Source organism: Tiliqua scincoides, chromosome 5 (assembly GCF_035046505.1).
Source record: "Tiliqua scincoides isolate rTilSci1 chromosome 5, rTilSci1.hap2, whole genome shotgun sequence".
NCBI classification, from domain to species: domain Eukaryota; kingdom Metazoa; phylum Chordata; class Lepidosauria; order Squamata; family Scincidae; genus Tiliqua; species Tiliqua scincoides.
In genome coordinates, this window is record NC_089825.1 from 133,465,346 (window position 1) to 133,489,604 (window position 24,259).

The 24,259-nt window shown below is 48.3% G+C and overlaps 2 protein-coding genes across 2 annotated transcripts in view; one reads left to right on the forward strand and one right to left on the reverse strand.

Moving 5' to 3' along the window:
- METTL3 (methyltransferase 3, N6-adenosine-methyltransferase complex catalytic subunit) lies at nucleotides 1-14,152 on the forward strand. The gene is made up of 11 exons (XM_066627710.1): nucleotides 1-160; nucleotides 2,241-2,443; nucleotides 3,427-3,819; nucleotides 4,170-4,345; nucleotides 5,447-5,663; nucleotides 6,602-6,789; nucleotides 9,293-9,331; nucleotides 9,824-9,932; nucleotides 11,072-11,137; nucleotides 11,256-11,368; nucleotides 13,929-14,152. Exons 1-11 carry the CDS (start codon nucleotides 67-69, stop codon nucleotides 14,038-14,040), a joined length of 1,710 nt encoding a protein of 569 aa, XP_066483807.1. The 5' UTR covers nucleotides 1-66; the 3' UTR covers nucleotides 14,041-14,152.
- Nucleotides 13,298-24,259, reverse strand: part of TOX4 (TOX high mobility group box family member 4) — a 17,048-nt gene continuing 6,086 nt past the window's right edge. The window contains exons 4-9 of the mRNA XM_066627709.1: nucleotides 22,833-23,096; nucleotides 21,567-21,845; nucleotides 20,009-20,089; nucleotides 18,482-19,192; nucleotides 16,589-16,752; nucleotides 13,298-15,573 (exon numbers count right to left, since the gene is read on the reverse strand). Coding sequence (XP_066483806.1) covers nucleotides 15,510-15,573; nucleotides 16,589-16,752; nucleotides 18,482-19,192; nucleotides 20,009-20,089; nucleotides 21,567-21,845; nucleotides 22,833-23,096 — 1,563 coding nt within the window. The 3' untranslated portion in view covers nucleotides 13,298-15,509. The remainder of the gene's footprint in view (nucleotides 15,574-16,588; nucleotides 16,753-18,481; nucleotides 19,193-20,008; nucleotides 20,090-21,566; nucleotides 21,846-22,832; nucleotides 23,097-24,259) is intronic.

The following is a 24,259-nucleotide window of genomic DNA, read 5'->3' on the forward strand; positions in this document are numbered from 1 at the left end:
ACTTCCGGTCTGCACCTGGGCAGCCCTCCTGCTCCTCTGTGCTGCTACAGATGCTAAGCAGGGGCGATGTCAGACACATGGACCTCCATCCAGGCTCACAAGAAGCAGCTGGACTCGCTGCGGGAGCGGCTGCAGCGCAGGAGGAAGCAGGAGCCCCTGGGTAAGGCTGGGGGGAGTGCAGGAGGGGCTGGGCCAGATCAAGGGGGTCCATCTCTCCCCAGCATCTTGTTTCCAGCAGTGGACAGCCAGGGAGCCCAATCCTAGGCATGTGTCTACTCAGAAGTCAGTCCCACTATAGTCAGTGGGGTTACTCCCAGGAGAGTGTGGAGAGGATTGCAGCCTTAGAGGACAATCCTATGCATGTCTACTCAGAAGTCAGTCCCACTATAGTCAATGGGGTTACTCCCAGAAAAGTGTAGAGAGGATTGCAGCCTTAGAGGCCAGTCCCATGTATGTGTCTATTCAGAAGTCAGTCCTGCTGTAGTCAGTGGGGCTTACTCCCAGGAAAGTGTGAAGAGGATTGCAGCCTTACAGGCCAATCCTATGCATGCCTACTCCGAAGTCCCATTATAGACAAAGGGACTTACTCCCATGAATGTGTGGAAGGGACTGTCATTCCCGAATTGGCCTTTTCAGCCACACTAGACGCTGTTCCAGAACCACCTTTCAGAGCGCGATACCATAGTCTTTCGAGACTGAAGGTTGCCAACATGTGTGGATAGGATTGCAGCCTTGGACTTCTCTGTTTGACACCAACACACACACACACCTCCACAACTATTGTTGGAGGTCCTGCCACTGAACGTGGAGGCTTCTCAAACTTTGCAGCACCAGGACACTTTTTAGAATGACAATTTGAAGGGACCTGGTAGTGATGGCATTAACGTGGAAGTGATGTCATGGCTGAAAGTGGCATCATCGATTTAGGCTTCAAACCTAAGCCTTGATCAGCCAAAGGTCCCATTACACAGTGAGCTCATGCTTATTTTGCATAGCTCGGAATTCAAACACTCCAGCTCAGAAGTCAAAGCAGAAGGCAGACTTGGATCCTTCCCCAACCACACAGCCTCCCCCCTTTCCAGTGTCCCATCATCCCACCTCTTCAGGATAAAGCACCATGCTTCTCTCCCACCAGGAGCCCGCCCTGCCCAGTCGCTCTGTATCCCGTATTTTCAGCTCTGCATTTTCAGTGGCAGGAGCCCTGCTGTAGACCAAGGTCTACCCTCTAACCCAGCATCTGTTTTTCCCCTGTACAACCAGGCAGCTGACAAACCTGGCATGGAGGCACCAGCTGGCATTCAGTGGAATAGTGCCTTCAGTCACGGAGGCTCGATTTAGCTTTCATGGAGGTCACGATAAGGAGAGACTTGCAAAGGCCCCATCTCTCCCATCATCCTTTTTCACACAGTGGCTATCCAGATGCTTCCGAGCAAACGGCATCTGAATTAACTGCCATGGTCAGCAGTTCTTGAAGGATACCTTTCCACATATTTATACCGCCCTTCCTCTAAGGAGCCCAGGGTGGTGTGTATAATTCTCCCTCCTTTTGTCCTCACAACAGCCTTGTGAGGTAGGTGAGGCTGATAGATAGTGACTGGCCCAAGCTTATCCAGGAAGCCTCTTGGCTGAGCAGGGATTTCCCATCACCTTTTAACTGGAGATGTCAGGGATTAAACCTGGAAATTTCTGCATGCAAAATATGTGCTCTGCTGTTGGGCTGTATGGGCACCTTCCTTGTTGCAGCACATTATGCGATTTGTGAGAAGCAGTGTGTTTCTGTCCATCCTGAATACGTTGCCAATCAACTCGTTTGGGTTGAACTGGGATGTGAGATGGGTCCTTACAATTGGGAACAGTTCTCAGTGCCCTGACACGATAGCTGAATGGTGTCTCTGGAGCTAAATGGAGCCTTTGCATACAGGAAGATATACCGCTGAATTGCAGGTGATGGGGCAGACAGTAGTGGAAGGCTGTTTCCTTTGTTTACCTCTCGTAGCTTTCCAGGAGGTATCCAGATGGCTGCTGTTGAACTAACTGGACTTTGGGTATCAGCACTCTTCTTGTGAAATGTTGGTTACAAGATTATGAATGCGTGAGGCAGAGGATCCAAGGTGGCAATAGCATTGGGAGCCAAGGAAATGGGAGATTGGGATGGGAATGGGGAAGAGGAGTGGAAAACATGAACCCAGTTTTTTGAATGGAAGTCTTTACCTTGTGCCTTTCCCCCTTCCTTTTCCTAGACCTCAGGAATCCTGAGCTGGCCCTCACCCCTCCTTTCCGAAGTGACAGTCCGGTGCCCTCGTCTGTCACACCCAGCACTGCAACTGAGCCAGGGGACTTGGTGGCCGACCCTGAGCTTGAGAAGAAGCTTCTGCATCACCTCTCAGACCTGGGACTGGCCCTGCCCACAGATGCGTTGTCTATCTGCCATGCCATTTCCACAGTGAGTGTGACAAAGGCACCGCTTGATGTTTTGTTCTAATGCCCATCCCTGCCTGCATTTTGGGACATTTTATGACTTCCTCTTGATCTGTTCACTGTTATTTATCTGTTGGAATTTAAGAAATGGCATGGAATCTTTTAGCATCTTTTGCAGAATCCTGAGGGTCTTATTTTATTTTAATTTAAAAACTCTACAAATTTCTAGTCCACTTTGTTGCACAGTAAAATCTTATATATGAACCATTGGTTCTTGGGCACAGACTTTAAATTCATGCCTCCACAGCACTGTTTATTTCCTGCATTTCTAGAATCACACTGAGCAAGGGAAGGTCATGCATTCAAAACTGTAAATGTCTTCATTTTAAGACATTTTATTTCATTTTAAGACAAAGAATTGCACGTTGCTAGTCCTTGTGAACTGTGCATATAAGCTTGAAAAGGTATATGAAAAGGACCAGGTTTAATCTTGCTAAAGGCAGTGGGTTTGTCCACTAGCCAAGAAAATGAGGCTTCAGTGTACCCTATGGAGCCTATGCCAATGCTAGCAAATGCAGAATCAATAGTAAAAGCAGGAGGTTTATTCTGGAGGTTGAGCTGTCGCCTTGCCTGATAAAGCTAAGCAGGATCAGTTGCTTGGATCGGAGACTGAGAGGCTGCTGGCATGTCTTTGTAGAGGAGTAGAGTGTGGAGGAGTCAGCTGGCAAAAACAGATGCAAGGAAGTGGCAACAAGATGCAGGTATCTTGTTGCCTTGTGTTTTTCCTTGAGGCATCTGGTGGGCCACTGTGAGGTCCAGGAAGCTGGACTGGACGGGCCTGTGGCCTGATCCAGCAGGGCTCTTCTGATGTTCCGAACAAGACTATTCTGTAAACCCTGTTTGTCCCTTCTCGCCTCCCAGCTGATACCAGGGCAATGAGTCAACCTTGCCTAGCAACTGATGATTCAATAGATCATTGGTCTGATTCATTTATTCTCTGCCCTGTAGCCTGAAGCCCCGGCCACTCAGCGGAGTGTGGAGAGTCTCCTTCAGAAGTTTGCGGCCCAGGAGCTCATTGAGGTGAAACGGGGCCTCCTGCAGGACGATGACCAGCCCATGCTGGTGACCTATGCTGACCACTCCAAGCTTTCGGCTATGATGGGTGCTGTGGCAGAGAAGAAAGGCTCGGCGGAAGGAGTTGGGGCAGGAGGTGTGAAGCGGAGAATGGAGCAGGACCCCGGGGTCCCTGCCTCCACCCCCGGGGCCATTCCCTCTTCCTCGGCATCTTTGGAGCTGCTGAAAGAGCCCCCCAAGAAGTCCCGCAAGCAGGCGTCTGACCTGGACCTGGAGATTGAGAGCCTGCTCAGCCAGCAGTCCACGAAAGAGCAACAGAGCAAAAAGGTAGGAGGGGGGGTGTGAGAAACCTGGCTTGGCCCTCTGTACTCTGCAGGTACAGAGTCGGGACACAGAACAGAACCAAAATCACCACATCTTCTGTGGTGGCCAAATGCAATAGCTGGAAACTTGTCCAGTTATTGAAGCTGCAGCCTTGCTTTGTGGCAATTCTTGTCCCCATCACTTGCATCGCCTTCGAAATCCAAGTGATCCTTCACTTTGAACATTACTGGGGACAGAAAAATAGAGCCGTGAGAGCCAGAAACATAGGTTCATAATTGTTTGTTTTAAAAGCCTTAATGTCTTTTTAACTTCCTTGTTTCCACCAATCTGGGCTCGGCCTCCTTGCTTCCCAGGTGAGCCAAGAGATCCTGGAGCTGCTGAACACCACAACAGCCAAGGAGCAGTCCATTGTGGAGAAGTTCCGCTCCCGGGGCCGAGCTCAGGTGCAGGAGTTCTGCGACTATGGAACCAAGGAAGAGTGCATGAAAGCCAGTGATGCCGACCGTCCCTGTCGCAAGCTGCACTTCCGGTGAGCATTACAAGGGAGAATGCTGGGGTAGGGTGTCGGATCGGTTCTGTTCCTAGAAGAAGACCACGGCCTTTCCACACCTTGAACAGAATCCAGGGCAACGCAGCCAACTTTATACTAGATGGAATACTCCCACTAGCAGTGGTTGAGCACAGTAGCACCAAATCTACTCCCTGCAGAATGAAATGGGTGTGGACAATCTTGCTGCAAACCAGAATTCCTGAGCTCTGTTTCTTCTGCATTCAGCAAAGTGGAGTGATTGGAGCAGGAAGGGCTGGGAACTGGGGTTCAGTTTCTTGCTCTGATGAAGTGTAGGAGGAGTCACACCAGGGGGTCTGGGGGCCAGAAGATCTAGCTGCTGTCTTTCCCTTGTCCCAGGAAAGTAAGGCAATGGAGTCAGCTGTGGTCATCCTCTGCAGGGGAAGTGAGATTCCATGCAGTCTTGTGCATGTTTACTTAGAAGTGAGCCACTTTGTGCTTGACGGTGATTACTGCCAGATTAGGATGCATAAGATTGCAGCCTGGTGTGGAGAAAGTGGTTTTCTCCCTTTCTCGTAATACTAGAACTCAGGGTCACTCATGAAATCAATTGGCAGCGTATTCGAGATGGACAAAAGTGTGTCCACCCACTCACCCACATATATAATATTGGTGTGTGGAATTCTCTGCAATAAGATCTGGTGTTGGCCACTGGCTTAAATGGCATAGATGGGGGATTGAACAAATTTGGGGAGGATAGGGCTGTCAATGGCTGTTAGCCTGATAAGTAAACAGAACCTCCATGGTCAGAGCCAGTTTATCTTGGAATAGCAATTGCTGTAGAGGAGCCACACAGTGGAGGACAGCTGGTGCCTTCAGCTCATGACTAAGCTTCCCAGCAGTGTCTCGTCAGTGGAACATATGGTGGACTTGGTCTGATCTAGCTCTTTGTACAATTCCATGTAGGCAAGAGGAGTCTCTCTTCTGTTTCCTCTTCTTGGGGAAGCGAGTGAAGTTGCTGCTTTAAGGATTTGGGCTCTGCTTCTGGCAGGATTGAGAAGGAGAGAAGAAGGCCAAAGACTGAGCTTTTTCTTCTTCTTCCTCCTCCTCCTTCTCTGCCAGCCGTATCATCAACAAGCACACAGACGAGTCGCTGGGGGACTGCTCCTTCCTCAACACATGCTTCCACATGGACACCTGCAAATACGTCCACTATGAGATAGATGCCTGCACTGACCTGGACGCCCCTGGTGGACGGGAGCTTAGCACAGGCCAAGAACTGGCACTGCCCCAGGCGGTGGGCAGGGACCCCAGTGTCGACCGCCTCTTCCCCCCACAGGTATCTTGGGCCACTGGAGATTGATATGAAGGTGGTGGGAAGCCTCCGGGTTTATGCATGGCTTCATCAAGCTGGGTTTGGTTTGGGATCTATGCTGCATTAGCCCAAGTATCCTTTTTAAAGAAATATATTGTCCAAAAGAAGCATATCATCTTCATTTGTGTAATCTGCTGCAGACAGCTCAGGGAGCAATCTCAGGAGCTACATAAAGACCCATTTCGTCACCAGTAGACATCCTCACCCTGTACCAGCTTGTTTGCCCCCATACATCTCATTTCCAAGCATAACTCCTTGATCACAGAGTCTAGAAATGTGCCTTAGCTCCCCCGACCCCACTCGCAACCCCGTTCCAATCTCAGGAAACTGAATTATGTGGGCACCACTGTAATTTTTGTGTGTGTCGCTTATTCTGAGCCACTCCTGGAAGAACAAACTGATTAGATCTAAAAGAGAAAATGGAAGCAGATCTGTGCAAATGAGGCATAACACAAAAAGAACCCTTCTGGATCAGGCCAAAAGCCCATCTAGTCCAGCTTCCTGTATCTCACCGTGGCCCACCAGATGCCTCTGGCAGCACTAAAGGTAACAAAATACCTGCATCCTCTTGCCACTCCCTTGCATGTGGCATTCAAAGGTAGCCTATTTCTAAAACCAGGAGGTGGCATATATACCCATCATGGGTTATAACCTGTGATGGACGTTTCCTCCCATCAATCTGTCCCAATTCCCTTTTAAAGGTATATAGGCCAGGTGTTATCATCACCTGTGGCAAGGGGTTCCACAGATTAATTACCCACTGGGTAAAAAACTTGTTTCTTAGCATCCTTTTGGGTTTCCTTGTTGCAGCACTGAAAGAGTCCTTTAAAAACAAATGGTTATTTTAATTAAAGCCATTTTCTAATGCCACCCCATCCTGTTTTTCTCTCCACGGTGGGCAGTGGATTTGCTGTGACATTCGCTACCTGGACGTCAGCATCCTGGGCAAGTTTGCGGTGGTGATGGCTGACCCGCCTTGGGACATCCACATGGAGCTGCCCTACGGGACACTCACTGACGATGAGATGAGGCGCCTCAATATCCCCGTGCTTCAGGACGAGGGGTTCCTCTTTCTGTGGGTCACTGGCCGGTAGGGGAAATAACCAGACCAACCTGAGGCAGGGGAATATTGGAAGAGGCTGATATGGGAAACACATCAACACATATGTACGTCAGGATACGAAACTGCCCTGTCTTGAGTCAGAATGTTGATCCCTCTAGCTCACTCCACCTCCCATGCTGGGGATTGAAGGGCCTTGGAGGTCCTCTGGTCCAACCCTGCACAGTGCAGGCAGCTGCCGCCTCATTCCTAACAGGTGGCTGTTTTCCCTCTGCTTGAAAACCTCCAGTGAGGGAAAGCCCACAGCTCCATGAGGCAGGCTATGCAGTGCCAGGCAGCTCTTCCTGTGAGGAAATTCTTCCCCTTGTCTAGCCAAAATCTGCATCCCTGCCATTTCAACCCATTGGTTCTAGCCCTGCCCTCAGGAACCACAGAGAGTAAGTCCTCCCTCTCTTCTGAGTGACAGCCCTTTAAATCAGGGGTGTCAAACTCTTTTAATATAGAGGGCTAAATAGAATTCATGATGTCTGCTGAGAGCCAGAAGTGATGTCATTAAGCAGGAAGTGATGTCATTGTAGCCCCCCCCAGAGGGGCCTGGAGCAGGCTTGTTCCACCCCCAGGGAGGCCTCAGATTGGCTGGAGGGGGAAGGGGTTCCAGCAGCCTTGTCCTCCTCCCTAGCAGAGCTGCCACACCTGGCTTGGGAGCAGGAGCTGTTCACCTCACAGCTCCCTGCTTCACACTGCCTGCCTCTCATCCCTGGCCTCCCTGTTTTATGGAGCAAGCCCGCCCCCTTTGGCTCCTCCCCTTCCTCCAGGTAGGGCAGAAAAGGCCTTTCCTGCTCCTGGCTTGTTTCCTTCAGTGTTCCTTGTTTGCCCTGCCAGCCCCCTCTGTCTGGTTGCCCCCCTCAAGGGCAGGGAAGCCTCCCCACCCTGGGCATGGGGGGGCTGTTCTTATGTTCTTATGCCTGCTCCAGGGTAAGTCGGGGGTCAGATCGTCTGGGAACGGCCCTGACAGTCATTAAGCCAATCATGACCAGAAATAAGCCCTTTTTTCCTTACTTCACTCCTTGCTGCCATTAGCTGCAAATGACAGAAGAGCAAATACATAAATTTTGATCATATATTCAGGATATGAGAAAGCCTGCACTTTCAGCAGTGACACCTCAGATTAATTAATTAATTAATACTGCTATTTATATACCGCCTTTTTGGTCAGTGGATTACTCCTCTGACTTTATTCAAGGTGGTTCATGTAGGCAGGCTATCTCTAAACCCCCAAGGGGATTTTTACAATAACGGAAAGGTTTTTGTCTTTCAAGAATCGCACAGCATTTCATAAGAACATAAGAAAAGCCCCACTGGATCAGGCCATAGGCCCATCTAGTCCAGCTTCCTGTATCTCACAGCGGCCCACCAAATGCCCCAGGGAACACACTAGATAACAAGAGACCTGCATCCTGGTGCCCTCCCTTGCATCTGGCATTCTGACATAGCCCATTTCTAAAATCAGGAGGATGCACATGCAAATCATGGCTTGTGCCCCGTAATGGATTTTTCCTCCAGAAACTTGTCCAATCCCCTTTTAAAGGCGTCCAGGCCAGACGCCATCACCACATCCTGTGGCAAGGAGTTCCACAGACTAACCACACGCTGAGTAAAGAAATATTTTCTTTTGTCTGTTCTAATTCTCCCAACACTCAATTTTAGTGGATGTCCCCTGGTTCTAGTGTTATGTGAGAGTGTAAAGAGCATCTCTCTATCTACTCTGTCCATTTCAGATGGATCTTTCACGGTCTGGTATCACTTCTGGTCCCCAGTTGCTTCCCATACTGACTGACATGCAGCTCCTTCATCTCTCACTTGGGCAGCCAAGACCCTTCTTTGCTCACACCAAAGAGCCGGTGGAATAACTCGGCTCAGCTTGTCAGCTGCTTCATGCTCTCGCCATTCACAGAGCTGCCGGTGGTCTCAAACAGCTAATGGTGTTAGCTGTAAATGAGAGCAGCTAATGGTGATGCTGGGAGAGTCTGAGGGCTGGATGGAAAGCTTCCATGGCCACATCTGGTGCACGGCCCTTTTGTTTGATACCCCTGCTTTAGATACTTGAAGATGGCTCTCATTCTCCCCTGTCTTTTCCAGGCTACACTAGAATACTAAGTTCCTTCTGGAAGCAGGAAATGGGGAACAGCTTCCTGTGTCCCTGAGAGAATATTTGTTTGTCATGTTTTTAATCCAGCCCTTCCTCCTAATTGTTCAGACCTTGCATACATGGTTTCCACTCATGCCCACCATCTAACCTCTACAGCAGCCCTGCACAGTAGGCCAGTTTGTGAGTGACTGGACCAGGGTCACCCAGTAAGCTTTGGTGGCTGAGCAGAGACACAAAACTGGGTCTTCCTGGTCTTGGCCCAACACATGCTAAAAGAGAGAATCATGTCTCCCTTATCTAACAGCTAATGGCTAGCAAGTATTTTTTGCCAGAAGCAACTCTGTTGGTGCAACCTGTCAACATCTCTCTCCATCACTCCTGTAGGGCAATGGAACTGGGCCGAGAGTGTCTCAATCTCTGGGGGTGAGTCACATTTCATGCATGTATTTATCTGAGTTATTTCTATGCTGTCCTTTCAGGCAGAGATCTCTTAAAGCAGTTCCCATGCAACTGGGATCTGAGAAATCACCAGGCCTCCTGGCTGTGCTTGCTGATCCTTAAAGCTGCTGTAGACCTGATGTAAATAATCGGATGTAAATAGTCTCCACAGTGGCATCAGATGAGGTGCTGGAGTGCAGGAACTTTTCCTCAATTGGGCCACACTTAACTAGATTAGAGCACCTCCTAGTTGCTTTATTATTTATTTATTTCATTTTTACCTTACATGCTTTGTCTGCTCTATGGCAGCTCCAAGCCGCAGAAGTGGCTGAGGAGATGAGATAGCAGCTATCCTCATCCTAACCTACAGGTGCTCTGGTTCTTAAATGCTCTGGGGGAACGCATGCACACACCAACTTGCTCTTCGGATTCCCCTTCTCCCTGCTCAGCCTGACTCCCTGCTTCCTCCTCACCCAGGTACGAGCGGGTGGATGAAATCATTTGGGTGAAAACCAACCAGCTCCAGCGCATCATCCGGACGGGGCGCACAGGCCACTGGCTGAACCATGGCAAGGAGCACTGCTTGGTAATTAGATGGCTTAGGCCAGGGTTGCTCACACTTTTTTGGCTCGAGAGCTACTTTGAAACCCAGCAAGGCCCGGAGATCTACCAGACTTTTTTTTACAATGTTTGCGCCATCATAACATATAACATTTACGTGTACAATGTATGTTGGTGTACCTTGAGCCCCACTGAGTATAACAGGACTTACTCCTGAGTAGACATGCCTAGGATTAGGCTGTGAGGCTGCAATCCTAGCCACACTTATCTGGGAGTAAGCCCCATTGAGTACAATGGGCCTTACTCCCGGCGTTTCCTCCCAGAGGCACCTGAAGGGGGGGTCGGCACTCCGCGATCTACTCATTTTGCCTCGCGATCTACCCGTAGATCACGATCCACCTATTGAGCACCCCTGGCTTAGGAGGTCAATGAGAGGCTAAGCCATTGTGTGCGTTCAGAATGTTGACCCACATCCGTGCAGGTCAATCAAAAGCACAAGTCTGGCATACCAGATATCATAGTAGTTATTTATTTTAAAGAAAACGGAAATAGGTTACTGGTCCTCTTGGCCGTACAGGAAAACTTGAGAGCACTGCAGTCTGCTTCCTCTCCTTCCACTCGACTTTTCAAGAAAAGCACAATATGCAACTTATTTGAAAAAGCAGAACCATGTACAAGATAAATCCTGGGTGCCTTGTTTATGGCCCTTGGAGCGATAACAGGTCCTCTACGGCTCTTCCTTTCCCCCTCCTGTCAACATTATTGAGCCACTGTGAAGGACCTATGGCTGATTCCCGAGATCACCATTGTGCCTCTGGCCTGCATGTGAGGCTGGCAGAGGGCAGTTGGCTGAGTGCTCCTGAACTCTGGAGCCAGCTCTAGCCGGTGGCTTTATATTGCTCTGCTTTGCCTGGCAACTGCCAGGCAAAGTCCCATCCTGATGGCCACATGTCTGCCTAACACTGGGTTTGTTCAGTGACATAAGACCGCAGTGCCCAGGCACTTGCAGTGACTGAGCAGTAACAGCACAGGGAAGTCCCTGGGCCAAGCTATTTCAAGTTAACTTTGTCACAGGGAATGTGAGAGAAAGCAAACTGCACTTCATATGATGGTTGAAAACTCTTCATTATTACTAACTGCCCATTTGTTGTTTCTTATGAACAGGTTGGAGTCAAAGGAAACCCCCAAGGCTTCAATCGGGGCCTTGACTGCGATGTCATCGTGGCAGAGGTAAGATGTAGTGTTTGCCTAGCCAGGATAATACCTGTTGGCAGAGTGAGAGGTAAGCATCCTCTTTCCAGATCTTGCACAGGCTGTCCATGAAATTGCTCCACTCCTTGCCCTGTAGGTGCGATCTACCAGCCACAAGCCAGACGAGATCTACGGCATGATTGAGCGGCTCTCCCCGGGCACACGCAAGATTGAGCTCTTTGGCCGGCCCCACAACGTACAGCCCAACTGGTGAGTCTCCCTGGCCTCAAACCACCTGACTTTTGTCCAAATTAAGGAGATTAACTGTCCACCACATCTGCAGTCATCACTTTCTACACAATGGGAAATACTCATAAGAATGTAAGAACAGCCCCACTAGATCAGGTCACAGGCCCATCTAGTCCAGCTTCCTGTATCTCACAGTGGTGCACCAAATGCCCCAGGGAGCACACCAGATAACAAGAGACCTGCAAGGCTTCCTGGGAATTGTAGTTTAAGAACATAAGAACAGCCCCACTGGATCAGGTCAGAGGCCCATCTAGTCCAGCTTCCTGTATCTCACAGCAGCCCACCAAATGGCCCAGGGAGCACACCAGAGAACAAGAGACCTCATCCTGGTGCCCTCCCTTGCATCTGGCATTTTGACATAGCCCGTTTCTAAAATCAGGAGGTTGCACATACACATCATGGCTTGTAACCCATAATGGATTTTTCCTCCAGAAACTTGTCCAATCCCCTTTTAAAGGCATCCAGGCCAGATGCCGTCACTACATCCTGTGACATGTTTCACAGACCAATCACATGCTGAGTAAAGAAATATTTTCTTTTGTCTGTTCTAACTCTCCCAACAGTCAATTTTAGTGGATGTCCCCTGGTTCTGGTGTTATGTGAGAGTGTAAAGTGTACTCCCTTGAGAGGACCTGGAGATCTGGCTTCCTCCTCCTTTTAAACATTTGGCCTCTCTCCCTGTGGGAGGTAGTTTAACAGGTGGTCAGTTCCAGCACTCCATCTGCTTAAAATAAACTTTCTTGAACCAGCAAGCCACATAGTTTCTCCTCCAACTCCACCCCCATTTACATAAGCACAGATTTTCATGTAGTCACTTGTGGGGTCATCACAAACTTCCTTCAAAACTCAAACGTCTACCACAAGAAAAGTCTTGATGGCTCTGTCAACATTGAATCAAAGTGTTCTGCTTCCTACAGTGACCAACCTGATGACTCCAGGAAGGGCACGAGCAGGACCTCCAAAGGCTGCAGCCCTCCGTTATTGTTCTTCTGCCACAACTGATATTTCAGTGGTATACTGCAGCTAAACCTAGAGGCTCAATTTAGGCAAGCCACAGTAAACCTTCTCCATGAATTTCTCCAATGCCCTTCACAGCTACTGGCCATATCTTGTGTTAACAGAATCCCCTGACTACTAACTGGGCAGAGAAGCATTTCCTTTTCTATCCTAAACCTGCTGCCTGTTAATTTCATTGGATGACCTCTCCTTCTATTGTTAAGAGAAGGGTGGGATTCTAAGATAAGCATGTGCAAGCAGGATGATTTGTAAGAACCCAGTGGGGCAAATCTCTCTCAGCTTTATCTGCAAGATTGGAGCAGATACCTTTCAAACAAATACAGAGGAAGTTTCCTGCAACAGCCTAAGCTGTGCAAGGGAAAGGAATGCCCTTGCAGAATCTCCCTTGTGATTCAAGGCAGCTCCCATCCAAAAATGCAGATCTTTTGCTGGAGTTTTGTGTTGGTCTCAAGCAAGCTTAAGTTGACCTCCCTCAAGTCCTTCTAAGCATGGTTGAGCCCTCCCTAGTTTCATACAAAAAGGTCACTCCAGTATCAGAAAATTTAGAACCCAAGAAAGGCTTGGTTGCATAGCTCATTCCAAGTGTGTAAATGCTTATGTTATAGCCTGGCTTTGGAGGAAGGGAAGGCCAGGCATTGGATCTCCAAAACTAGCACACTTCCAAACAGTACTATCCTCCTTTCTTTGTAGAAGCATCCAAGGTCAGAAGCTGCTCAAGCGAATCCTCCATTTACCTATCCTACCTTTTTCATGATGGGGGGTGTTTCTCAATAGGCCTTGCCTCCTTCCTCAACCTTCAGTCTCGAAAGACTACGGTATAAACCTACAGCACCCAGTATTCCCAGGCGGTCTCCCATCCAAGTACTAACCAGGCCTGACCCTGCTTAGCTTCCAAGATCAGACAGGATCAGGCATGTGCAGGGTAACAGTTGCTGCCTCCTCAATTATGAAGTCAGCCCAAGCTTGAGCTGGGAGGTCTTTTTGCTGTGGGCATTTGCCCTATAAGTACAAATCATGTTTATTCCTCTCCTTTCAGCCTGTCCCTTTCTAACACCACAAAAAGCCTTCCATCTGTCTTAGGTGTCTGCCAGGTGCAACCTCACAACTGGTCCACATGCTGGCTCAGCCCCCCTCACTGTTTGCTACCTTTGCTCCAAACCTAAGGGCATACCTGTTTGACATACCTGACCCTGATCCTTTTAAGTCCCACCAACTTTGATTGTCTTTCTCAAGGAATGCTGAGAATTACAGTTGGGCCAGGGTGGGGAAGCATCCTCAGTTAAGACAGAATTGAAGTTCTCATTGCCCTTTATTTACCTGCAATCACCTGCATTGGCACACCCAGCCTCAGCTTTCTATAGAGCAGCTGAAGGAGGCCACCTGTCCTCTAAACCTTCCAGGTAGCTTTATGATATAGCTGCCTTCCAATCCATCAACCGTCCCTGTTATATATTTAGTCTGGAGATTGGACTTGACATAATTTCTGGTGCCCTCTCCCTCTTAGGATAACTCTTGGAAACCAGCTGGATGGAATCCACTTGCTGGACCCAGACGTGGTGGCCCAGTTCAAGCAACGTTACCCAGATGGAATCATCTCAAAGCCGAAGAACATGTAGCATGCCCAAAAGAGTCCAGCACAATGGACCAACAACTGTTTGTCTCACAGGGGAAGGGAAAGGGGGATACTCTGATCTTTAGTTTTCTAATAAAATTGACTTTTTTTCCTTAGCTGAGGCTTGAAAAGGGGGGGGGAGAATCAGGAGCAAAACTCCACGTCCTGCATGCAGGGTATGGATACTTTCCCCTCCACTGACACCCCTGGCAAACAAGTCAGGGGATAGCCGTTTGCTGCTTGTAGAAGCAAGGAGTCCTGAAGGTGTTGCTTGCCCTGAAAATAAAGTGGGATCATCCAGCATTCAGACTGAGGACTCAGAAAGCCTCAAGAGGCTTTTCAAGTGTGTGATACGGACATATAACAATCCCACTTTAGTTGCCCCTTATAGCCAGAAGACACACTACAGAGGAGGGAGCAGGTGGCCACTACTGATACCAGTCTACAAACAACAGCCCAAGCCAGAAATTGTGCTCTGCTATCTTTTTTCCAAATAGCGAGGCTTTTCTTCTTGGGGACTGGAGATCTGCAGAAAGTGAGTTCATGCTCCAGCTTGAGGCAAGCCTGATGGAACTGAGCCTCATCCTATCTAACTTTCCAACACTTCTGAGGTGAGGGAACAAACATTCCCTTACCTTGAGGAGGCCTCCGTGACCATCCTTGCCCATCGCAGGATGCAGCAGATGTCCTGTTGGCCCAACTGCATTAGCACTGAAAAGCAAGATAGGATGTGACCCTGCAGCTCCTCCAAATCTGATCCTTCTCCCACATAATCACTCCATCTCTCAAGTCCCTCAGACCTAGTCTTTGTATTTTATGAGTGGCTTGGATGTTGTCATGGTCCTTGCCTGATTTTTTAAACAGGAGTGGGAAATGAGAAGGGAGATACCAGGTTCTGGGGGTCCGATCCACCAGTAATAATACTTTTTCTAGATGCTAATGGTTTATGTGTTAGGGAAGAGCTAAGACAGTCTTGGGCTCTTATCCATTGGCCACCCTCTATCCCTGCCCTACTTGGGATCCAGGCACTCCCCAATCTGACCTCCTTCATGCAGCTCTGTGGGAAAACTGGTTCCTAACCTCAACTTAAAAGGTCTTCTGTACAGGTGTTTTGTTAACTCTTTCACAACTAGGTTCCCCCCACTCATCCTCTTCCAAGAAGCACAGGGCAGGTCCTCGCCAACATCCCTCTTCCAGCTTTAATTGGTTCCATCAAGAGAAACATACCAAGGGATAATGGTTTAAAAGAAAATGAAAAAAGGGGAAAAAAAGTCTGCAGCACCCAAACTATTTCCTCCCACTCAGAAGGGATGATGTCCTCTCTTGCAGATGGTCTCCAGCCAAAGAACAATTCTGACCCCACTCCCCCCCCCCCCAACAGTTGTGTGGCAATGGTTTTTGTCCTAGGAAACAAGTGTGCATGGAGGGACCCCAAATGGTCATGTTCTTCCTCCTGCCACAAGATGCTGGGGGTTATTTCACAAAGACGACATTGTTGTTGGAGTTGCGGGAGGCCAGCCAGGCGAGAAACACATCCCTGTAAGAGAGAGAGAAAGACACACACAAGTCAGAGACTGTGAGCAGAAAGAACCCGTGTACAGATTCCTGGAATGCTTAGATATCTACCATAGGGGACTTCACCTCCAAGGGAAAGGGGGCTCTTAACTCCAGAGGCATATATACATCTTACACCTTTCTATTATGAGTGACATGTGCCACCTGCCCCAATGTGGACATGTTGTTCAACTCTCTACTGTAAACTACACTGATGGCACAACTAAGGAAAAGTAATAGGGACACAGAAGACAAGTGGTGCCTTGACCTGACTGCTTTGTACATTTTCTTTCCCTTCCGTGGCTTGGTTGAAGCGGAAGCAATATGCTCCATTCTGAACAGATTCATCTAATTGAGCACAGAGTATATAAACACTCTCCACCCCATTTAAGGGTCTAACCAAGGAGCCTGCACTTTATCACCACAGATGCTTCAGATCAGACTTGATCAGATCTGATTTGCTGGTCTGGTTCTTCTCTCCCTGCCAATGGCAGGGGAGAAGAACCAGACCAGCAGATCAGAAGGGTTCTCCAGAATCAATCTGGAACTGCTTAGGTGTGATCTGTGAACGAACACCTTACTGTTCTGATTCTCCTCCTCAATCCTCTGAAGCTTTGTGCCTGACAAAAAGTACAAAAGGATTTGTTCCCTGTGGTCTTCCCTCAAATGTGGGCATTTCTGTCTCCCTGGAGACCCAAAACTTTGAGCATCTTATAAGAATCCTGTAACCCTTCTCTTTAAAGGGTGTGCATGGAGTAAATCCAGCAGGGGATGTCGCTCAGTGGTACAACATGTGCACTGCCTGTGGATACTCCCAGGTTAAATCCATGTTACCTCCAGTTAGTAGGTCAGGTAGTAGGGGATGGGAAAGTCAACTGCCAGAGACCCTGGAAATCCTTTGTCAGTCTAGGCTAAATAGCCAAAAGCCTCACTCTGGCTAAGGCAGCTTTACTTGGGCAAGAGCAACAGCCTTCACTCAGGCACCCTTGTGCACACACCTGCAGTGCTTCACCACACACTCGTTGCTGCAATACTCGTTGTCCCAGTCGCTGTTGGCCACAGGCGGGTTGTCGCAGCCCACACGGATGCAGCGCGGCTGGGGCGACAAGGCCACTGGTGACTCTGACACCAGCTCCACGTGCATTTGTGTTGGAGACTCCACCTGGTGGGGGAAGGAGAAGAGGGGCCCTTAGTACTCTCAGCCAGGCTGTTCAATGCACTCCTCTGGAGCAAGTTGAAAATCACTCCAGGCAACCAGGTGGGAATGTCCTTCTAAAATGGGAGAGTGGTCCTTCATCCATGACCTCAGGCAAATATCAGGGATTGATTTGCAACTGGCTAATTCAGCATCCACCCACCCCCATGTTGGCTGACAGAGTGTACGTGCAGTTGACCCAAATGTGAGAGGAGGTACATGGAAATAAAAAACCTTCCCAGGGCCAGCATGCTCCTGGAACACAGTAAGCAGTCTCCTCCCTGCTGTAGATTTTCATGAGCAGGATGGTCTGATGCCTAGGTGCTTGCAGAGGGGCTACTGATATGAGGGGCATTCTCTGGATGCTGACACAGCCTACACAGTCCCTGAAATCTCCCACACAACCCATCAGCATCATTGTGTTCCCTTAGGATGGTGTAAAACCCCCTGCTGTTGAGGGTCTCCAGTTAGGGGTTGTTTCCCCCATGCTGGATTACCAGGCTGGAGCTCGTTAACCCGTGAGCTTTGCTCCTAGCCCCCAACCATTCATAGTGGAGCTGACCTCAGTGTAACAGCCTTTATTTCCACCATGCTGCTGTTTAGTGCTCCAAGGAGATGATAGGTTTAGCCTGGTTTGACTTCCTGTCTGCATGTTCTCTTCCCTTTAATTTATTTGAAGGATGGACAAAGAGTGCCCTTAAGCTGTACAAGCTCCTGAACATTTGATGGAGAACAAACAGGACCTTCTTGGAGGTGGGTCCCTGCTTGCTGGTTCAAGATCCAATTGCAGGACAGAGGACTAATTTAACCTCAGGTCCTTATTTAACCTCTACTAGGAATGAGAGGGCAGAACCCCTTCTCCCTTGCAAACAATCTGCAGCACTGCCTTGAAAAGGGAAGTACTTGGGAATTGGGCTGTTGCAGGTAAAGGGAGAGGTGCTCTCTTTTGGCATAAAACCCATAGAGCTGGAGCCCCCATTACATCTATTTGTTAGGATAACTGGATACTGATTACTCCTGGCCCTCTGATCTAGAATGAAGGCTTGAGACTACAATAGCACTATGGAATTCTAAGCAGTTAACTGCATAAAAGTAATCTTAATTGTGGAGTAAAAAAAAAAAGTCATCCAAATAGGCAACAGCACTCGAGAAAACCCACTCGATCAGCAATTAAAAAAGATCAATTCAACCTCTGGTACTGGAAGGCATATAGCGGATAGGTGCTGTCTTTAGGGAAGGCATTCCAAAGCATGAGTACCACAATTATAGAGCCCTGTTCCTCATGCCCACCTGGTGAACACCAGCTGACCAGAGGGCACCAATGCAGGACCCCCAGGTATTGAATATATCAGTAGTCATGTATGGCAGAAGACAGTCCTTAAGGCAGCAAAAGAGAGGCGGGATTGCCAAGCAAGTGCACAACAAAACCAAGATATTCTTGCAAGTCCAACCATCAGTTTGTTAACCTAATTCCCACAATAGAAAGTCCACTGTTACAGAAAAAGCCCCAAAAGATGGCTGTTTTTAAAGCATGTTGGGCTTTCAACAATATCTCATAACATGCAATTTGCAATAACTTTTTTCCTGCACCTGTTTGGGGGCTGCCTTTTTTTAGGCAACTCATTAAGGCACCCAAGTCCCAAAGCTTTGTTTGATCCATCTGCGTCTTTGGAGAAACCAATTTTCTCCTATTTACCTCAGGCACCACATCAGCTGTGATCATCTCGACAGGCTCTGGGGAGGCCTGCAGCTCAGTGCTGGGCCTCTCAGGGCTGCCCTCCTCCGTCCGCAGGGCAATGGGCTGGATCTGCAGGGCAGGTGGGGGCAAGATCTTGATCTGCAATGGAGGTGGTGGTTGCTGGAGGTTGAGACGCACCTTTTGCTGCAGGGGAGGCTGCTGCATGGCCTGGAGGGGAGGGGGCTGCTGCAGAATGGTGACTGGCTGGGTCGGTGGCTGCTGCGGCATCTGCTGAAGGGGCGGGGGCTGGAGCCGCGGTAGATGCATGGAGGAGGCGGCTGCAGCGGCCGCCGCCAGGACTGAGCGGGTAACAATTTGGGTGGTTCCCGTCCCAGCCTGCAGCTGCCCCAACTGAATCCCCCGTGAGGTCACCATAGTGGCAGGGATGACCGTCACCACACCCCCTTGTGAGGTGACGGCCAACGAGGAAGGCAACATCTGCTTGGGGATGATGATCTTCGTGATGCTGGTCTGGCCCGCTGAGTGGGGGCCTGTTCCTGAGGTCACGACCACAGTGGGCTGGGTTGGAACGACGGCTGCCGGAGGAGGACTCTCGAGCGCTGGTGGGGTGGGTGGCATCGGGGCTGGCGACGATTCTGCTTCCACAACAGGTGCTGGCTGCTGAGGCGGCGAGGAGATTGGGTCCAGTTCCACAGTTTCTACTACTGACTGCAGAGAGAATGTACGGAGAGGAGTTAAGAAGCAGAAAGAAAAAAAAAACATGCACAGAATTCCAGTTCGTGGGTTCCAACCAAACATGCACCATCATTTCATCCTCACAGGAACCCACAGATATAGGCCAAGGTATGGTGATTTTTTAAAAGGGGAAGAAAATGCAACCTACAAACCAAGAGAAATGATACTAAAAGACAAGGTAGGCTGTATGTTCTTAAGGAAGTGTACCCTGATATTTGGGGGTGGATCATCTTCCCCATTCCACCTATCACAAGGATTCTCAAGCTCTACCTTCTCTAGCCTACACAGAAGCTGGGTCCAGTGGAGTCACTAGGGTTTGCATCACCTGGAAAGGGAGGCCAGCAAGTTACCCCCATGATGGACCTCTTCCCATGCTGTGGGCAGGGCAACGCCTTCGCTAATGGGCATAGTGATGCGCCATTGCCCTGCCCCCCGCTGTTTTGGGTATAACTCTTGACAGAATAGAGATATTTCAACACAATTTGTTTCATTGAAATTGCACATCAAATTTTATATAATATGCCATTATCCAAAAATAGCAAAATTTTAAATTTTGGCCAGTCGTGGTGTCACCCCCCCCCACACACACACGCATGTCACCCGGTGCAGCCGGCCCCCCTAGCAACACCAACGGCTGGATCAGAGAGAGAAGGAATAACTGTTCCCCAAGCTATTTAAACAGAATGGTGGGCAGGGGTGGATGTTCTTCCTCCACATCAGCAAAGAGAGATGCAGTAGAACATTCGTCAGCTTGTCTTGGCAGGGGTGGAAAAGGCTTGTTCTCCTTACCTGACACTCTTGGTTAGCTCGATATGCAGCCAGTGCTTTTAAATATTCCTTCTTGGCTGCCTCTGTTTTCCTCTTGTAAACCTGGAAAAGGTAAAGAGAAGGAAGGCTGAAGCCAAAGGTTTCATTTGCACAGTGCCGCTTTGCCTCCCCCAAAGCTGCTCCCCTTCAACGTCCTGCTTAGCCCTGTATCCATTGCCACAAATGGTAGAAGCCAAATAATGAATAAAATGATAAGCTTTGCGTATAGTATTTACAAGCTGCAGAGATCAATCAGATCAGTTCAACTGGTTAAAATATTCTGATCAAGTGAAAAAGGAGCCCTTAATTGGTCCACAGACAGCTAAATGAAAATAAATAGAATAATTGATTGAATAACTACTGACAGCAAATGCTATCTTAGAAGATGCATTCCCTCTCATATGAAGAAGTATGACATGACACAGATCTGCATTAAAATATGCTTTTTTCCCTTTAGGACAATTATTTTCTCACAAACAAATTAATCTAATAACTGGCTAAGTCTGCAACCCTATGCACATACCTAAGAATAAGCCCTCATTTAACCTAATGGGACTTATTTTTGAGTAAATATGCATAGGATTGCACTGTCAATTTCCTCTGATCAGAAAACTATATAAAGACTGCAGATTTTGAGTTGTCTCGGGGCGATTACAAAAATACTGAAAATACGTACAGGAATATAACTAGCACTGGCAATAAACCACAGAAGTAGTGCTGGAATAAAAATAGTATCACTTTAAGTGCTGCTTCCTTTCACCAAATAGAATAAGGAGGACTCATATAGCACAATGGCAGAACCACATGCTTAGCGCACAGGAGAGCTGGGTTATACTCCCAGCACCTCAGTTACAAAAATTACAAGTAGCAGATTAAAGGAAGACCTCTCGTTGCTACCTCGGAGAGCTACAAACAGAGTAGATGAGACCGAGCATGATGGACCAAAGATCAGAAATGGTGGGCTTTGTACACCCACAGCTTCCAATCTCTCTCTCCCTCTCTCCTTGCAGTGACTGTCATTAAACTACTTTCACATCACTGAATAATTTCACTAGTTTATGAAAAGGCGGTCAGACTATGTACTTAAAATACTATTGTTGGTACCTAACTACTATTGCACAACAATTTCATTTTTAATGTTTATTTCATGTATTCTAACCTATGAAGTTCAATTCATATACAACAATTTTGTGAAGGTTAGTAGAATTAAATAAATAAAAAGCCTGAAGTCCCTAAAATACAGGTAACAGTTTTGCTTCACCTACGTAACATTTAAAAAGTCAACTTTTAAGCCAGGTAGTTTGATAATAGTTGAAGTGATTTTATTAAAAAGCAGCGAACTAGTAGTTCAAGCTACTGTTTAGGTAGTCTTCAGTAGCTGCAGTTAAACTACTTTTAAGGAAATTAGCGCCCATTTGTACTCCTTTGCAACTATAGTCTGTTTACCAACCCTTGAATTCTCTCTCCATCTGTTCTTGTTCCTTCTCATTACTGCCCCCCACCACACACAGGCATTCCATCCAATCCCCTTAGCACATACTTGCTTCTGCTCCTCCCCCAGGCTGTCCCACATGGAGGCCACGATCTTGGAGACCTCGCCAAAGGTGGCGCTCCGGTTTTGCCCCTTGATTGCTGCCTGTGTGTCACGGAAGAAAAGGGCATAGGCAGAGACAGGCTTCTGGGGCTCATTGGGGTCTTTCTTCTTTTTCTGCTTCTTAGTTGGTTTCTGTTTCTTCTCTGTGTCCACAACCACTGTGGGCACCGTGACCGGCGTCGGCACAGCCGAAGCCACCGGCATTGGTTTTGCAACAGAAACTTGCTGTGGGGAGGAGATGGACAATATCAGTGATGGCTCCATGGAGCTGAGACCTCAGCAGCAACTACAGTGGCTTCACACGTGGCAAAACAGAACTGATTCAGCTTTGCTTGTGGCCAATGCACTCTGCCCCCTCCCCCCCATCTTCCCCTCCCCATGCCCAGATCCTATCAGCGATACCAACAGTGGGTGTGCTCTGCAAAGGCAGAAGGACAAAAGGCAGCTAAACTGGGCTATCTGTTTTAAAATCGGCTGACAGGAAATGGCTTAACCACAGTACAGTGGGGGGAAACAAACAACTTGTGCATGAAACTAGGATAAATTAAAGACAAAGGAGACTATGTCAGCTCTGCCCTCCTTTTAAAAGCACCTGAACTGCTGGGAAATAATATTGCCACCAAACAGCAGGAAGGCACAAGGGGATGAATGGCACTCGTTGGCAGACCCTGGGCAAGCAATGATATGTGAGCAGCTGACTGGGTGCACATACTACATAAAGCCTCCAAAACATACTCTGAAGACACACAGCGTAGCAGTCCTAGTGAAGCTAAGCAGGTCTGGACAGTTCTGGGGACCCATTTATATTGCCTTGAGTTCTAACTTGGAAGCAAGGTGGGATTTACAAATACATTCAATAAAATTTAAAAAAATAAAATAAAGCCAATCCTCCAAAGAAAAGGTACCCAGAATTTCATCATGCCCTTCATCCAAGAATCTCAAGGCAGTGCACATGGCTTTCCCAAGCAACGACTGTGTAACGTAGGTCAGGCTGTCACTGGCCCCGAGGTTGCCCAGGGACTAGGAAAGACTGATGCTGGGTACTCTGGAGAACTGCTGCCAAACTGAACAGACAGTAGGGGGTCAGCTGGACCAAAGGACTAACCCAAAGGCAGGTTTTGCACATGCACACTCCTCAGATGTCAACCATTCAACAGAAAGGATGCCACTAGTTTCAGGTCTGGAAAGGCAAGGTTTGGTGCCAAGACTCACCCGCCTGATTTCTTCTGTCTCTTCTTCATGTATGGAATTGGCGGGTGAGGAAGTGGGCGAAAGTCGCTCCTCAGGTGACTGGGCTGCAGGTGGCAGGATAGCACCACCCCCCAAGCTGAGACCCAGCTGAGAGCTGAGCTCCGACTGGTCAATGGTGGTCAGCTGGCCGTGCCCCATTAATCCAGAGCTGATATCCGTCATAGGCACATCGATGGTGACAGGTGGGTTGGCGCTATATTGCGTCCCCATGGGGTGATCCAAGTCCTAGAATGGGGGCAAGAAGAGATGGGTTGGGTCACAGACACATCAATATGGAGATGCCGCCATGTGGCCCTGGCAAGAAGGGTGTACAGGAGCTCACGCCCCATCTGGCCTGGAGAAGGTAAAAAGCACCATGACCATCTCTGGCTGTCTCTTGCCTTCTTCAACTTCAGTGTACTCAAGTGAGATAAGATGCTGCCTCTCACCCAAACCTTCTGTGCATGTCAGAGTGCTTAAAGGAGAAGCAGAGCCGTATCTTGCTCATGTTGAAGTCTCAAGAAGGTAAGAAAGAACAGGAGAGGGTCCTGCAGTTTCCTACCACAGACGCTCTGACATTTCATAGACAGCCACTCTGGTATACCCCTATTCTCACACCACAGACTACTGCCTAAGCACACAAACCCCCAATACCAAACCCCCTGAAGCCACAACAATCTGGGGATTGGGATATGGTCCCTCGCAAGGAAAGGTTAAAATGTTTGCAGCTTCTCAGTTTAAGAAATTTTTGAAGGCTTGGGGAGAGATGATATGATGAGGGAGACAATTTCTAAAATTATGAATGGTTCATAAAGTAGATCATGAGATGTTTGTCTTATAAAACTAGAACTGAAGGAGTCAATGACTGGCAGCAGATTCAGGGCAGACAAAATAAAGGACTTCATTGCACAATGCAGGCTTAATCTGTGGAATCTGCTGCCACATGCTGTACTGGCAGCCACTAGCTTGCATGGTTGCAATGGGTAATTAAGATTCATAGGGGAAGGACAGGTCTATCAACAGCTACTAGCCATGATATGTACATAAAACTGCCAAGAACAAGTACATTGGCAAGGGAGCCCGGCAACTCAACTAAGAACCTTTTCTGTGAGGATTCCAACTGCCATCAAGCCTGTGTGGCCCTGCAGGGCAGACATCAAGAGAAGAGCGGGAGTCTGTTCATTCTAGGGTGGAAGATCTACACACAGAAGATTGAAAACAAATTCAACTGAAATTGAAGTTGTCTCTAAGCTGCCTTCAGAACCTAAATTGTAGAATATAAATACGAAGGGGGGATGGAAATCTGCCACAGAAAAACAAAGGCATAGAACCTTGGGTTTAGATAGGCATGTACTGTGTGTGCCACCTGAAGTTCTGAGAAACTTTTATTAAACAAAACATTGTTTTTC

What these genes read in the sequence shown, in the direction of transcription:
- METTL3 (XM_066627710.1), top strand. Translation starts at nt 67, where the DNA reads ATGTCAGACACATGGACCTCCATCCAGGCTCACAAGAAGCAGCTGGAC. An exon ending in GAGGAAGCAGGAGCCCCTGG is followed by an intron (nt 161 to 2,240) that starts GTAAGGCTGGGG and finishes TCCTTTTCCTAG; the next exon opens with ACCTCAGGAATCCTGAGCTG. An exon ending in TCTGCCATGCCATTTCCACA is followed by an intron (nt 2,444 to 3,426) that starts GTGAGTGTGACA and finishes TCTGCCCTGTAG; the next exon opens with CCTGAAGCCCCGGCCACTCA.